The sequence below is a fragment of the Anas platyrhynchos genome, chromosome 8 (assembly GCF_047663525.1).
Source record: "Anas platyrhynchos isolate ZD024472 breed Pekin duck chromosome 8, IASCAAS_PekinDuck_T2T, whole genome shotgun sequence".
In the NCBI taxonomy this organism is placed as follows: domain Eukaryota; kingdom Metazoa; phylum Chordata; class Aves; order Anseriformes; family Anatidae; genus Anas; species Anas platyrhynchos.
The window spans coordinates 33,749,669-33,766,995 of record NC_092594.1 but is presented as its reverse complement, the minus strand read 5'-3'; the positions used below and the strand labels follow the sequence as shown (position 1 = coordinate 33,766,995).

At 37.7% G+C, this 17,327-nt stretch overlaps 1 protein-coding gene across 7 annotated transcripts in view; it reads right to left on the bottom strand.

Moving 5' to 3' along the window:
* The window catches only part of LOC101804476 (nardilysin), a 41,134-nt gene that overhangs the window by 13,466 nt on the left and 10,341 nt on the right, over positions 1–17,327 (bottom strand). For all 7 annotated transcript variants that reach the window (XM_072041631.1, XM_072041627.1, XM_038182878.2 and 4 more), the window contains 13 exons: positions 16,604–16,677; positions 15,015–15,084; positions 11,405–11,482; positions 10,814–10,934; positions 10,674–10,732; positions 9,664–9,718; positions 7,822–7,926; positions 7,551–7,674; positions 7,027–7,113; positions 6,247–6,366; positions 4,238–4,289; positions 2,938–3,088; positions 994–1,121 (listed from right to left, as the gene is read on the bottom strand). In XM_072041631.1, the coding sequence (XP_071897732.1) occupies positions 994–1,121; positions 2,938–3,088; positions 4,238–4,289; positions 6,247–6,366; positions 7,027–7,113; positions 7,551–7,674; positions 7,822–7,926; positions 9,664–9,718; positions 10,674–10,732; positions 10,814–10,934; positions 11,405–11,482; positions 15,015–15,084; positions 16,604–16,677 (1,224 nt within the window). The remainder of the gene's footprint in view (positions 1–993; positions 1,122–2,937; positions 3,089–4,237; positions 4,290–6,246; positions 6,367–7,026; positions 7,114–7,550; positions 7,675–7,821; positions 7,927–9,663; positions 9,719–10,673; positions 10,733–10,813; positions 10,935–11,404; positions 11,483–15,014; positions 15,085–16,603; positions 16,678–17,327) is intronic.

Here is a 17,327-nt window from a genome sequence, read left to right as displayed (position 1 = left end):
GGGTGGTAGTTTCCCAATCTCATTTTGATCATTTTGATTAATATTTTCTCCTTTGAGAAAAATCAGCACACAGTGCTAGCAGAATATTTACATCATCAGATTCACAGAATATCACACAAGATGTCAGATTATATTCATACAGTGCTAGCTACTGTCTTTTCTTTAAAGATTATGCAATGTGATTTCTATTGATCTGTGGAAGAATATTCTAGGTACCTTTCCTGCATTTCAGCTACAAAAAAGCTCTGACTCCAGTAAACTATCCTTTCCAAAACAAGCAGAAATTTTGCTGGCTGACACAAATTTTATGCAATATCAGTTTTGTCTACTTATCCTTACCTGTGGGGCAGCAGACCTCAAGTTTCTCCTCTTCTTTAACATTTTTTTTATTTTATAGAAACAAACAGAGGCTGTCTAACTGATAAGCAAAGTAAAAACAAAATTTCCTTCTGGAGAGAATGAGAGAAGTACTGATAAAGATATAGGATGAAATGTGAGTGACACCGATGGCAATTAGAAAGAAGTAAAAGGCAGCTGGGCTGAAACTCTGGGAGTGGAATGACCCCAGCTGACACATATTCAGAAGATTTGGTAATCTAATGAGGAATTTTAACCTCAGAGAACATACACACAGGTGCTGTTGACAGAAAAAATGCAAGCAACTAAGAAAAAAATATACAGGATAACTATTTTAATATGTGAATTCATGTCATCTTTTGGCACCTGATCATTAGTCTTGGTACTTAGTATAAAGCAAAAATATTTGGCAGTTTGAAAATTGTGCTCACATATAATTATTGTGCTGGCATTCGCTATATTCAGCAAGAGCAGCAAGAGTATGCAAAGAACTGCATGGTAATTTCTGATAAAAAGACAGGCAACTCTTCAAGCAACTATATTACGCTACTATGACAACATAGGAAGAACAAAGATGAATGCCTTTTTTTTCCCCTATCACTACCCTAAAATTAAGCCTTTCCCACAGACACTCACTTGGCTAACACCTCCGATTTGATGAGCATATTGAAGTAAGTCTTCTTTAGTTCCTCTTTAACCATCTCAAAGACTCCTGAAGTAAAACTGAAGTCAGACAAATGGTCAACGACGAGCTGAAGCAGTAGCTGTAGAGAAAATATTGTTTCCTGAGAAATTCCCACTATGAGAAGGACAACTTGGTTCTTTTCAAAGCAACAAAATGTGAGACATAACAGAGCATTCAAAAATACAGTATTTAAACCTCTTATATTTTATTCAGGCAACAAATTAATTACATATATATTTAAAAGAAAAACCATAAATGTATCAATTATTCAAAAATAAATAATCCATTATCAGAACATCAGTCAGACAACAATTCTGCTAAAACCATACAATTCCTTTTAGCAAGAATACTTATAACTGGATAGCTATCTCGTATTATAAAAAAAATTAATAAATTTAACTTAAAATACATGTAGTCAAGAAAACACAATGAAATTTCTTTACTTGAAAACAGGGAGACACAAACAGAGCAACGACCTATTCATATCGATGTGAAATCTAAACAGCAAAATCTTCACTTGTAACATCCTGCAGAATACACAAATATCTTGTTCACCTCTGATCTTCCAATAAAACATTACAGAGGGATGAAAATTCATTCTGTTCCTTTAGTTCCTTTCAACCCTGTCTCGTAGTCAAAATGTATCTAGGACTTCAGAGATGCCAGTAAACTATACCCAGTGTATGTAAAGACAGGAATATCTTACATTAGGTTTTTCTTGTCCTATACTAAGATCTGAACTTATGTTCCCAGAGCTCCTAAAAAATTCCTTATATCTGAATAATTAGTTGAAATAGTCACTCTCACAGAGTTTGGCTTTTCTCTCAAGCAGACACCCCTGGGATGGCTAAAAAGCTTCTGAAAACCAAATCTGATAATTTGGAAACTGAGAGTAAAACTGCAGTTAGTAACCAAAGTTCTTCACAGGTCCAGAAGTCCACAGATAACACATGTTTTTTTTTTATCTCTAGCTGAGATCCCTTAGGAGTGTGAGAATTTCACAGCCAGAGTTAGGTTCCCACACTATCAAAACCTTATCCATATTACAGACATATCTTTATTCTACTGATATAACTAGAAGCAGTTGATCAGTGAACATATTTGCAACTGCTCCCTTCACAGTACCAGTTTGGAGATCCGTCTGTGCCAATGACACTTCTTATAGACAGAGGAGGACAGTCAATATGATTGTGCCTCTAGCAGTTACCATCCACTTAAAAATACAGAACTGAATAGCTATTAGGAAAGCACTTTTTAACATCTGTATTGAAATGATTTGTCCCGTCTTGCTGTTGTGACTAATTATTCCTCCACAGCTTTCTACCCCTTCCACCGTCAAACAGTATGCCCCACACACATATCTGCTATTTGGCACTGGCCACGCTCTCAGTTCTTAGACCACTTCTGTTAGAGGAAGTCATGGGAGACTTTCATATGATAAGCATAAGTTAAAATCAGATTTATACTGAGAAGAGTTGCATTATACATTTCACATCAGAGCTCAGTATTTTTAAATTTTCATTTGATTTTCTTTCTTACTGCATGCAAAAAACCTTGACTTAGTTAAAACCCAATTGTTTTGTATTTAGCCTTCTTTACTCCACACTCATTCTTTTTACAATTCACATCCTAGCGTCCAGCCTAAGCCATAAGTCTTTACCTCACTGATCTTACAGTTTTTGAGGGACTCAGCAGAAAAATGCACATGGTTCTTTACTACATGCAAAACCATTATCCCTCAGTAGACTTTAAAACTAAATAGAATTATTAATTAATGAATAAAATGCATTATATAAATAATGCATAAAAGTAAGCATTTCAGGCTTCTGACTAACATAAAATAATGCTCAACATTTGATTTGTTGAGCTCTATTAAGGATGATGTTAAGACTTACAGGTAGCTTATGATTGAATCCTTTCACTCTAATGATCAAACCATGCTCTCCAGCCACCAGTTTGTACTCCAGTTTAGCAGTATCAGCTCCATATGCTGGTTCTGACAGATTCAGAGACAGGATGCTTACAAAAATATCTAGAAGGACTACACTACATGAATGAAAAAGGAAGTTAGAATGCGAATCAACATAGAAAAGAAACAAATATTCAATCCAATAGTTCTAAGAACAAGTTGTTCTAGGGTAAGACCTTGAAGCACCTAGTTAGGTATTACACACAAAGATGTCTTCTAGATTTTCTGGCATGAGACTTAGAAATGTTGTGTATCAGAGGAAAAGGAAAAAATGTTATTAAAACCACGCTGTATGATAACTTGCAGCACTTTCTAGTATGTGCAAGGATAACAACTACCTTGAACAAAGAATTAATTTTTAAGGACTATATTAACACTCAGTAAAATTTGTTTGCTACATACTAACAAGGCTAAAAAAAAATGTGTTAGCTGCAAAAAAAAGGTAGCTGCAAAGATGACATTTGAAAGATTCACAGCTCTATCTGAAATGGAAGTGTCTGTGATGGAGTCAAAATAGGTATAAACACATTTTATCACTTTAAGGAATCTTTAATGATGGTTAAGAATTGTGAAATGCCCACCATATTAAAATCAAGCATTTCTTTTAAAATTTCAAAAACATGTACTGTTAAGGCCTGGTGAAATAAAGGCTTCTGAAGATATTTGAAATAAATGATTCTCCCTTTCATGAAGCTCTGTAGCAATCTTACAACAGAACTGCTATCCATCTTGTTACAACAGACAGTCTTGATCAAAGGTTAGCGGGCATGAGGCACAAAGGGGGATGTGATATATTTATGGAGTTACAAGCAGAACTCAGTAATTTACACACTTCAGGGCTGTTCTGCATCAGTTTCTTTCACAGCTACACACTAGAGATGTCTCAGTTTGTTGAATGTGCTGCCCACAGCTGATGGCCCATTCCAGCAGTCTCTGATCAGCTTTCTGTTCTAGCAGATTACTCTGATATAATTCTTATAACCATAAGGGTTATAAGCTACTTTCATACTGAGTCAGCTGCACTAACATCTAGTATGCATTTCCGTTTTCCTGCAAAAACATTCCTTTCCCTAACTCCTCAAAATATAACTAACAAGCTACAGAGCAAATTAAATGAAAGGAATGGGATCTTTAATCTGTATCGAACATGTCAATTGCTACTACTTTATCAAAGATCTAATTTTCTGCCTTAGTCTGCTGGGCAGATGACAGAGAGATATTCTTACCTCTCTGCAGACTGTTGTACCTGTGGAGAAATTAGGTGGAAATGTACATAAACTGAGAGGGAAAAAAAAAAAAAAAAGAGAGAAAAAGAAGAAAGGAACAACTGCAGAAACAACTTCAGCTTCAATTCAAGAATGCAAATACTTCTGAATAGCTTTCTTCTAGCCAGTTCCATAATTATTTTCACCAACTTACATACTCTGAGCTACTTTTAAATTTAAAGAGAACTTGGAGTTGTAGTCACTTTGCATTAAGAACCAAAAAAGACACTCATATGGAGAAGACAGATTGTACTTATTCAGTTTTTAAATTGCTCAAGAGTTTATCTGCTCTGATTTTCTTTATAGGCACTAATACCACAAATGCACAGATATTTGACATAGTTACCCCTCTGTGTCAAAATCAATAAGAAGGCATCTGAAAAAAACAACCAACAAATACTCTTACAGTGTATAAATACTACATCAAAAAGATTCTCGATAAGAACTTAAGTACATGTATATCAGATACAGAATATTACTACACTAATAATGGTAATATAGTTTCATTTTGTATTGCCTCAGTGACTCCAGAGAATATATTTTGAGTATACAGAGAAAATATAAACGTCTGGGGAGAAGGAAGGGTTGCAAGGTTCTGGGCCAGGGTTTCTTGGGAACTTTTTTGGTGTTTTTTTTGTTTTTTTGTTTTGTTTTTTTAAATTATAACCAGACTTGCAGTCCCCAGATTGGTTTCTTCCTTCCAGATGCTTTAACTCCTGAGAGGCACACTTTTTTTTTTCTTTTAAAGTTAGATCTGTATTAGAAAGCAGTGCTTTTTTAATCTGTTTTCCTTTAATAAAAAGTGGGGGGGAATAGATTGACTTATTAGAGGGGCTTTCAGTTTTTAAAGTAGCTTCATGTTGAGTCAGAGTTCAAAGAATCAATAAGAATGACAATACTTGGTCACAGTGTTCTACTGACACTTGAATTTGAGATAGATCCTGCAATTCACACCTATAAGGAAAGATAATCAAGTGAGAATATCTTTGAGCTCTTGTACAGTGAAAAAAACAACTGTGTTAATCTAAGTAGCACATCAGGCTAGCATAAATTGAGATATTCAAGTTTCTATAACCCAAATAACACAACTGAGCAACAAAGCTCTAATCATAAGCAGATACCTCTGATATACTAGACTGCATGACAAAGTACCCAGTTGGAATTGGGTTACCTGGGAAAGGTGAAGTTAGATGAAAAAGTGAAAAACAAAACCAGAAAACACTTTAGCTTCAACAGAAATAATGCAGTTTTAATGGACCATGGAATAGCAGGTACCCACTAAGAAGATGACCTTTTCTCCAATACTGGAATAACAAAGTTATCAAAAAAAAAAAATGGTAATAAACCAACTTCAACTTTACAAAATCAATTTATGTGAGAGTAAAAGAACAAAAGACATGACCTTTTCTTTACTATTAAATAAACCAATTCTATTGTACTGAAGTCTTCCTTTAGAATGTAAGTTATTGCCTGACCTTTCCTATTCCATTGCGGTATACAAAGTGATTGGGCAAGCATTTAAGCTCTTTTCTTCTTCTATAAATCCAACAGACAGAGTTTTATGTAACCAGAGAGAATAAAATGTGCACACCTTTCCTAACCTCAGCATAGGAGCTTCTGTAGCTACCAGCACAGGTCTGTATGATCTCCCTCAAAGTTGAGTCAAAGACCACATAGGCTAACAATCCACAGATGCAGGTGCTGGAAGAGGAGTGGATATTTGGGCTAGGGGCCCAGAGGGCAAAAGCAGTAAAGACTGGGGTATCACTGACTATATAAATGAAATCACTGTAGTTCTGCATTAACATCTCTCTCCAGACTTGTCTTAGAAAAAGGTATTCCATGTAACAAGCCATCTGCCTAACCATCTATTTAATAAAAAGGGGGAAAAAAAAAAAATAGAGACTATACAATGTTTACAGGAACCTGGAGAACACTTTGTTTTGCACATTTGTTAATACATTAGTTACCTTTAGGTTTCCTGAATTTATTGTCTTTCTTGTACCACATGCATCCCTGTGGTGTATTCAGAACTTTCACTGGATAATCTACCTCAGGGAAATCAGGTGCCTTTAGGGAGAAGTCAGTGGCTAACACAGAAACACAACACACAGGTTTTAGCTTCAGATCCACCATCCAAGTACACTATTTTCAAAACAGACTTTTCCAATCTCTTCTATGTCATTGTATACAACTCTTCGGACACAAATAGTTAATTAGGCCCCACAGCAATAATTTGACCAATATTCCAATCTTCAAGCAAAGTGCAAATAGACAATTATTCAAAACGCTAGTATTCTTTCTGATTGTGCTGTCTTTCTAAAACAGTGTGGCTGGCCAAACCCTATAATGCAACCTCAGATTTTCTTTGGCCAATTACAGATTTTTATGAATGCATTAAGACTGTTTTATTTCACTTTGCCTTAAAAATACAGTAAAGAAACAATGTCAGATAGAATGATAGAAAAAGAAAAAATGAATACCTCTTTAAGTAATAAAAGGCAGACACTGCCTTAAAAATACAGTAAAGAAACAATGACAGAATTTGATTCAAAAACTGAAATTTGTAAAAAAACAAAATTTAAACATGTAACAAAATGTAAACCAAAATTTAACACAAATAAACATCTTCCTATAGCCATAGAAATACTGAAAATGCACAGACCATTTTTCAGATATTACTTACTATCATGCAGAACAAGCTAGGGAATAAAACAATGACAGAATTTAATCAGGTATAAGTTTCTTACCTAGATATTCATTTTCTTCTGGATGGTGCAAGTCCAGATTTATCTCAAAGTCAAAGGCCCACACAGCAGCCCAGTATTGCTCAATGTCTGTGAAGAACATGAAGCCACTTTTAAAATGTGTTTTCAAACAAACTTTGAAAATCATATGCATTACCATTCTCAGTTACCAAAAAAATCAGCTATATGCACTGCTTGCGTTTTCATCTCTTTACTTATTTACTTAAGCAGAAAATTCTGTTCTCCCATATAGAAGATACCTGGCCCCTAACGTTAGGTAGGCTAATTTACCACAAAAAAAAAAAAAATTAGAAGGAAATTGCTACTGAACATTCACAAAAACACCCAGTCCCTTTACAACATTCATACAGTCAGGTTAGCAATTAAAACTCATTTAGAGATCATAAAGGCTGACTAGTCAAATTTCTTTCTTACATATTTAGATGCGTGCTATTAGGCATTACTCTTTTACCTTTCTAATAGCTTTAATTTCCATTTGGAAAAAAAAAATCTTTAAAGGCTTTTACCTTCTACACTGTACTGTGTCTCAAACCATCTCTCCTTTAGAGGGCACTTTCCCTCATTGTTGGTGGACAACAAACAAAGATTGGCTCTCTGAGGGCAGAGCAGGTCAAGGACATTGGCAATTACCTATATCAATGATGAAGAAACTTAATTAAACTCCAAATACACACACAAAAAGTACTTAGTAAAGGTCCTTCAATTTTACTCAGTACTCTCAATATACTAAATCTTTCTATCTCTAATACATATATTCAAAGCCATGGGTCCACTCACTTCAGGTTTGTAGTCAAACAGGAGTTGATTTCCTGTCAGAAAGTCCTGCTTACAGAAAAGATGCATGTTTTCACAAATATTCTCAACGTAAGTAATTGGATCAACCTGCAAAATGAATAAATATTTGTTTCATATCATTAACAACTAAAACATCAATCTATTTTACATTTTTTGGTGCTATATAGAGCTTTTCTAACTTTGGTTGCCCAATATATTAAGCAGCCATCCTTGCAACAAATCAAAGAAAAAAAGACAAGAACATTTTCTGCCCCTGTAGTTAGGATCATATTCAAAACAAGTTTCTATCTGATCCTTTCATAAAGATAATAATAATAAAAAGATTACTTGATTACAGATATGTCCAGAGGAAGAAAAAAAGGATATGCTATGTGCTTTGGGAGGGCACATCTCCCCCACTGTATCTTCCCCACCTTCCCATGACCAAAATTCTAGTAGATCTCTGAAGAAGAAAGCACATGGGTGCCACAAAAAATACATTTCATTTTTTCATACCTTCCAAATGTGTCATGAACACTTCCTCATGATTCTCCTTCTCCTGGTGCACATATAAATCCAAGAGCTTTCAGAATCTTTTTGCATGACTTTTAAAAGCACAAACACTTGTACCAGAACTGCCAAGATCCCAAGCCAGAATTTATTCCCACTGCTGAAACACGCTTACTTTAAAAACGTGCTTTCCCCTCAAAACAGCATGTCACAGCAACATCTGTGCTTGGGACCATTACAGAAAGTCGAGTTGTCCAACAAGGCTTCACAGGCAGATTTTTTATGATGCCAAGAAAGTTGGTATTTGCTCATATTTCAGAGCCCTACACATGAATTTCAATAAATACAACAGATATGAAGAGGTTAAGGAAAGCATAAGCAATAATGCTGAGAGGGGAAAGACAGTTCAAGTGAGCCTTACTTGCTGACCAACCACACTAGTCAAAGATAACACACACGCATATACCATAACTACTATAAAATGAGGTTGGATTCAAGCTGTACCCATGAATCCTATGGCTGATAAATAATAGTATCTGAAGAAAAAACAATGCCATTGCAATTTTCAGGTCCAACTAAAATCTAAATTCTGAGAGAAACTGAGAACCTTTATGAGCCTGATCATCTTTGATTCTCAGCATGAAAATTGGGAGAAAAAAAAACAACACCTATTTCAACCTAAGATAAGCACATTAATTTTATACTGACTTTTTTTTTTTCCCCTAGAAGTGTTTTAACATACAGAACACCTTTCTATTGTGTAATCAAAGTGTCAATTTTGCAAAAGATTTCCATTTCAAACTTTAATAATCCACATTGCAGGAACATAAAATCATCAACCAGCACATCAGTACTCTGAGCAAGGAACCACACAGAGACACAGTAAAGAGTGTGTGTTTCAGTAAAGAAACACAATAAATTTATTAAGACTTTGCAGAGGAGATGACTTCTACTTGTGGAAAAAAACAAACATGCACTGAGTCAAGAATGGAGTGGACACAAAAATCTTAAAACCTTAAAATTAAAAATTAAATGGAGAGGAACAAAACCTCACAAGAAGAAGATCCCTTTTGGAAAGTATCATAGACTATTCAAGATGCATTATTATAAGAGGCATCTTTTAATAGGAAAGCTTTAAAAGTCATAAAGGCTATCATTTTCCTATCTTAAATGTGATGCTTTTCTGTTTAGGAAGTAATCTTTCTTCCAACACGTCTTTAAATGGAAAATTCTAATTCCATTTACTGTAAGAGAGTACACAGTGAAAGTTACAAAATTAAAAAAAAATGTCTCAGAGATATTCTTATACATAACAGCTGAAAAAGAGCTATGTACCTGATCCTGGAAAGAAAATTCATTATCATTTATCTTCTGGATCTCTTTCCAGATTCTGTAAGTGAAAAAATTTTATTCATTATACTGTTACATTTCTTTAGAGACAAATAAGAAGACACTTTTAGGCAAAAAAAAAAAAAAAAAAAAAAAAGATTTGAGTCAAAAAGTACCATATCTCTATTGAATACTTTCTTAAGATAACACAAGGGAAAAATGCAGTATACTAGAAATATGCAGATAACTCCTTTCAGTCTGAAAGCTCAAAACTTTGAAGAAGATTTTTCAGACAAATCTAATTAGTCCTTCAGCTAGTTTCTTCCTCCATATTACTGGCTTCCTCAATTTTTTCAGAGAAGTAACAGTTGAAGAGTTAAACAGAAAACATAATGGAAATGAGAACTGAAAACTTGTGATTCCAATTCACAGTTATACCTGACTGACTGGAAACATTTGAGATCACTCTCAAATTGCAATGTTTAGTGGAACTTTTACCAAACCCGTTGAAAATGAAATTTTCAGTTAGTAATTTGGATTTCCAACTAAAGGAATTTTCAAATGAAATGCTATCAAAATACAGAAAACATCCTTTCAGATGCAGCTAAGCTAGCTGAAAGGATTACTGTCCTCAGACTATCCAAAGCCACTGGACCTCCTCATTCCTCTGTTGTGTTTCAAGCTGCTTGCCCAAGACACTCCTTTTCATTTTTTTAACTAAATGAGTTACATTAGCAACAGCTCTTTCTTTAAAGTTTTAAAGCTGTTCTGTTCCCTGTTGGATGACCAAGCTGAGTTATCAGTTTTAAGTTTGTTAACACTAGAAATTAGTCTCTAGCAGGACATGGAAGATGAAAGAGCTGTAGGTGACAGAGGACATGAGGACAAGGGTGTTCCTTAGAATTTAAAGGACATGTATCTAAGTGGAATGGATAGCCATACACAAGATGAGAATCTTCAGTAATCTTTTTTTTTTCCTACTGAAATTGTGATGAGGCACTGGATTCAATAGTTACCTTTTATCTGGGCCCACTTTCTGCAACATTTTCATATATTGGAATACAACATGTGCAACCTGAAGATAGACAAAAAAAGTAGCTTCTTTTGAAATCTGCATGGCAAAATGGCAAGATATTGAAATTACAATGAAATTTACCTCATAGAAATGCTCATAACCTTCACTAGTCAAGGTAATAGAAATCATGAAGATAGAATAAATGGAGTTCTGCTCAAATCCTGTCTCAGCATTTCCTCCAGATAAGGCGACAGCCCAAAGCCTATTGAATAGTTAAATCCAGTCTTAATTACTCCAGTTAAAAATTTCCCTGAAGTATCACCTCATTGTTAAAGTTTATCTCGGTTCAGTAAAAGCTGCTTTAAAATTTAATCCTAACTGATTAAGCCAAAGAGATGTTTCTCTCTACAATGTCAAATACGTTCAAATTAAAAATCTGCAAGGCGGGCATCCTTCCAGACTACATTCAACATATCATAATATTAAATATATATTTTTAATTTAGAACAAGAGCAACATATACTCATGAATATGTTAACAAAGTCAGAAAATCTTCCTGTTATAATTGTTGTTTTTAGAAGTAAAAACACATATGGTACCTTAATTGAGTGTTTTGCATCACTTAAATCACATCATAATGGTAAAAATTAAAACTAACTATGGACATTGTTTAAAATTTGGCAAATTATATTGTTTTCCCTGCTGCACACTTTAAAAAGACAAAATACATACTTTTTCCTAAGAAAAGAGAGAATGCTGCCTTTGCCTTCATGTCCTACCAGCCAGGAGATATAGCGCAGTGGCTTTACCCTAGAAAAATGATTAGGTGACAGTTACAATGCAAAAAGAAAAAAAAAAAAAATCTTTGAAAATTTGAAAAGAATGAACATTTCACTTTTCTTTGATAGAGTACTTCTAGTGCCAGTTATCACTAATAGTTTTCAGACTCCAGATTTGGAGCTGTAGGAGAGATCTCACTTGCTGTCACAGTTCGGGTACATAACTAAGATTTCAGACATACAGTTCTGCTTTGTAGTCTCTGTTGATGAGCTCTGTGTTAGTTTGTGTAAAAGTCCTTTGGATCACCTTGCTAAGGAAAGAACCCAGACCCCTAACTCCAGTTTTAAAGGCCACTGGAGGTGATTCAAACACATACACTGCAGGTGTCAAATTGTGCCACACACTAAACCCTTTGTTGATCTAGTTCCTAGTGCTTGTCAGTGAAAGTAATAGCAAAATTAAGAAATTATAAGTGGAAGTGTCTCCAATATACTTCAGAAAAGTAATATCTTTACTAGCATCTTTATTAAAGGCGACTAAAATCCACATAATCCTTGGTTCCAAAATAAAAAGAAACAACAACAAAAACCTTTTACCTTATTTTACCTTACTGAACACTATTTTAGATCATAGAATCATAGAATCATAGAATATCCTGAGTTGGAAGGGACCCTTAAGGATCATCAAGTCCAACTCTTGACACCGCACAGGTCTACCCAAGTTCAGACCATGTGACTAAGTGCACAGTCCAATCTCTTCTTAAATTCAGTCAGGCTCGGTGCAGTGACCACTTCCCTGGGGAGCCTGTTCCAGTGTGCAACCACTCTCTCTGTGAAGAACCCTTTCCTGATGTCCAGCCTAAACTTCCCCTGCCTCAGCTTAACTCCATTCCCGCGGGTCCTGTCGCTGGTGTTAATGGAGAAAAGGTCTCCTGCCTCTCGACACCCCCTTACGAGGAAGTTGTAGACTGCGATGAGGTCTCCCCTCAGCCTCCTCTTCTCCAGGCTGAACAGGCCCAGTGCCCTCAGCCGTTCCTCGTACGTCTTCCCCTCCAGGCCTTTCACCATCTTCGTAGCCCTCCTCTGGACACTCTCCAACAGTTTCATGTCCTTTTTATACTGTGGTGCCCAGAACTGCACACAGTACTCGAGGTGAGGCCGCACCAGCGCAGAGTAGAGCGGGACAATCACCTCCCTCGACCTACTAGCGATGCCGTGCTTGATGCACCCCAGGACACGGTTGGCCCTCCTGGCTGCCAGGGCACACTGCCGGCTCATATTCAACTTGTTGTCTACCACGACCCCCAGATCCCTCTCTTCTAGGCTGCTCTCCAGCGTCTCATCGCCCAGTCTGTACGTGCAGCCAGGGTTTCCCCGTCCCAGGTGCAGGACCCGGCACTTGCTCTTATTGAACTTCATGCGGTTGGCGATCGCCCAGCTCTCCAACCTATCCAGATCCCTCTGCAAGGCCTTTCCACCCTCATTCGAGTCCACAACTCCTCCAAGTTTGGTGTCATCAGCAAACTTGCTCAAAATGCCTTCTATTCCTACATCCAGATCGTTTATAAAAATATTGAAAAGTACCGGCCCTAAAATGGAGCCTTGAGGGACCCCACTGGTGACCGCCCGCCAGCCTGACGCAGCCCCATTCACCATAACCCTTTGGGCCCTGCCCGTTAGCCAATTGCTCACCCATCGTATGATGTTTTTATTTAGCTGTATGCTGGACATTTTGTCCAGTAGGATCCTATGGGAAACCGTGTCAAAAGCCTTGCTGAAGTCCAAAAAAATCACATCAGCTGGTTTCCCTTGGTCTACCATACGGGTGATCTTATCATAAAAGGAAATCAGGTTAGTTAGGCAGGACCTACCCTTCACAAACCCATGCTGGCTGGGACCAATGACTGCTTTGTCCCCCAGGTGCGCCTCAATACGTTCGAGAACCATCTTCTCCATGATTTTACCAGGCACTGACGTGAGACTGACAGGCCTGTAATTGCTAGGGTCTTCTTTCTGACCCTTCTTGAAAATCGGCACAACATTTGCCAGCTTCCAGTCTACCGGGACCTCTCCAGACTCCCAGGATCGTTGAAAAATAATTGAGAGAGGTTCCGCGATGACGTCCGCCAGCTCCTTCAGCACCCGGGGATGAATCCCATCCGGACCCATGGACTTGTAGGGATCCAGGTGGAGTAGCAGATCCCGCACACGTTCAGGGTCGGTTGGGAGTTTGTCATCCCCACCGTCCCGGTCCTCCAGCTCGGGGCACCCTGGGTCCCGAAGCCCATCATCGGCATTGAAGACAGAGGCAAAGAAGGCGTTAAGCGTCTCTGCTTTGCCTATGTCATCGCCTGTGAGAAGACCTTCCCTGTCAAGGAGCGGCCCTATGTATTCTTTAGTTCTCCTTTTTCCATTCACATATCTAAAAAAACCCTTTTTATTTTCTCTCACAGACACAGCCAGCTTCAACTCTAGGTGTGCTTTAGCCACACGAATTTTCTTCCTACAGACACGAGCAGCATCCCTGTATTCTTTCCATGTCACCTGGCCCTCCTTCCAGTAGCGAAACACTCTCTGTTTCCGCCTAATCTCCATAAGAATGTTCCTGGTCAGCCACGACGGCCTCCTGCCCCGCCTGCCTGACTTGCGATATTTAGGAATTGCCTGATCTTGTGCTTCTAGGAGGCATCGCTTAAAGAGTGACCAGCACTGGTGGACATCAAGGCCTTCAAGAGCAGCTTCCCAGGGGACCTTGCTGACTAGTTCCCCGAGCAGCCTGAAGTCCGCCTTCCCCATATCTAGGGATGAGGTTTTGGTGGCACTTTTCCTTCTGTCACCGTAAATTTTGAACTCAACCACTTCATGGTCGCTATGACCGAGGCGGCCACCAATCACCACATCTCCCACCAGACCCTCTCTGTTTTCTAGCAACAGGTCTAGGAGGGCACCTTTCCTAGTTGGCTCCGTTAGCACCTGCACCAAGAAGTTATCATCTAGGTGCTTCATGAACCTCCTGGACTTGCTCGTGTCAGCCGTGTGGCACTCCCAGTTAACGTCTGGCAAGTTGAAGTCCCCCATAAGGACAAGGGGAGTTAATCTCGAGGCCTCTCTTAGTTCTGTAAAGAATAAGTTATCGGCGCTATCGTCCTGGCCAGGCGGTCTGTAATAGACTCCCACAACGACATCCCCTTTATTCGTTCGTCCCTTGATCCTTACCCAGAGGCTCTCAACTTTGCCATCGCCGACCTGAAGTTCCACACAGTCCAGCCCCTGCTTCACATACATCGCCACCCCACCACCTCGCCTACCCTGCCTGTCCCTCCTGAAGAGCCTGTAACCGTCTATCGCAACACCCCAGTCACAGATGCTATTCTCAAAGCACCAGTAGCATGAAATATATTACCTGAAATTATTCTGTTTTGTGGTATTACCATGAGATGAGTTGTTGATCATTTATTGGCTTCCCAACACAAACTGTTTTATAAACAACATGAAATCAATATATAATGTAAATTAACGATAATTGCATAATTAATGTAATGAAAGTCTAAACATCACTTTACCTGTAATTTCTCTCTTGTGGGGGCAGTGCCCAAGTAATATTCAACAGATGGATGTTACTGACTGGGACAACTGTAAAATAAATTTATTCATTGAAAATAGAAACGTGTTATTATTTCCAATACTTTTAATCCCAAGAACCATCTGTTAGCAAGATAATCTGTTTGATGAAAAAAAAAAAATGCATATGCACTTGTGCATGTGGAAATACATCAAATATACACACTAATTCATTAAACTACCATCCACTGCTCTGTTAAACCATCGTCAATAGGTATGGTTTACATGTTATCCCATGGCTTAATAGGATAGTCACAGTAATCCTGACTTTCTGCAAATAAAATATAATTATCTGTGAGAGAGTCAAATCACTTTGTTATGAGATCCATATGCAGAGAAATAACTCCCTCACTTTCAGAAGGGGATTAGTTTATTGCAGTCAATATCATAATTTTCATCTCAGTTTTCCATACTCATGTTTTCTTTTTTATCACTGAGAAATTGCCAGCAACATGACACAGAACCAATCTGACAGCTCCTAGGGGTTGGTGAGCAGTTTTGCACAACAAAGCAGGCTCCTGCAAAAAGTGAACAAGAATCCTTTGCGATCAGGGGAAGTGGACTGAAGAGTAGCAGGACTGAGAATTGTATTATGTAGCTATAAATAATAGCGCTCAAACCCCAGAATCTGAAGTTATATGCCCTTATGCAATATGGAAGGGGCAGTGTCTTGCCAAAAACTACAGAGGTGGAGAATATACGTACTGGTATATGTTTAGATGAGGAAGAGCATTAGTGATCAAAGATGTACAAGAGAGCCTAAGACACTGCTAATTTGAGGCCTGCCTATCCATTGCTCCTAATAGCTATGAGACCCCTGAACAAAAGTGAAGGACGGGTATTGTGAAAGGGTGTGCTTACTGATAAAGCAATCTTTTTCTGGATACAGCAGAAAGGGTTGCTATGGCAACCCTGAATGAATTTAACTCATTGCCTGCACATAAAGTCTCTCTGCAAGGGCTCTCTTGAAAGTTGAGCCTTTGCCTGCTTCTTGCTAGGGAACCCTGAAAATTACACAAAGGTTTTACAAATAAGGATTGCACAGGCAATGGATGGTATTTCTGTATCCATCAGATCAAAGACTGCTTGAAGGTACTATTATCTATGCATGAGGAAAGCAATGTACTATTCCTGAAAGAAGTTTTCAAATGGCTGTAGACACTGGAAAATCTGATGCATGCAGGGAGCAAGGAAGGTCTGGCAGTTTTCTGTGAGAAGTCGGGACAGGTCTCTCTGCCTGTTTGCTAATGAAGCCTTATGTTTGGATTTCCTGACCTATTAGACTAGTTTCCTTCTTAGAAAATAACAGAAAATGAAAGAACCAAATATCAGAATCAAAGAAAAAAGAAATACAAGAACAATTAAAAGGCACGTGGGCACAGGTAAAAAGATTAAAAAGAAAATCTAACTCAACTTCTTGTCAAAGCATAACAGAGAGCGTGAATGAGGTCCACTCAGTGCAGTTTGAACATGTCTCTAAAGGTAAAATGTTGAAGTTTATGTTAGTTATGCACTGACCCAGGTCTCTCACCTCTATAAAGTTTGTGAAATTCTGGTGTATCAAAAGGGTCTGTCAGATGATCAAAACTTGGTTTTGGTAAACCACTTCAAAGAAAAGAAAAAAAAAAATTAGCACAATGTTTATTGTACACAAGCAAGCAGTAGCTACTTCGTAGCCCAGCTTTCAAGTATCATCTTGAACTGTTCAACAAAACTAAGATACCCTTTCAAGTAACACGGACCAGAACCTAGGCATTCCCATTAAAGAGGTAACATTTTCAACATTCCTTTGACTATTTCAGATGTACAGCCTTCTTGTAGGCATAACCCTCCCCTATGGGAAGCTTGTGGGCTAAAGGTTAAATAAATACCTTTGCTCCCTGCCATCTGGGGGAACCTTCAAACACTTCAGCAAATTTGTATAAACAAAATCATCTTCCACAGAAATATGTGGATAGAATAAAGCCCTTAGCCAATTTCTAACTGAAGAGCTTGAAATGGGCATTGACATAAGGTACCTCTTATGACACACCAATATTTTGTGGGAACTACTGAGAGGACAATTCACAAAGGCTAATTTCAGTCAAGATGTACCAGATTCTTTCTGTATCTCAGAAGAAACCACTGTAAACAAGCTCCCATAATAATATAATATGTAAGTTGAAGTAACAATTCCACCATAAACAAAAATAATTTAAATAAATAATATTTAATTTCTTAATTTGTGAAAATAAAATATAATGATTTGGATTAAT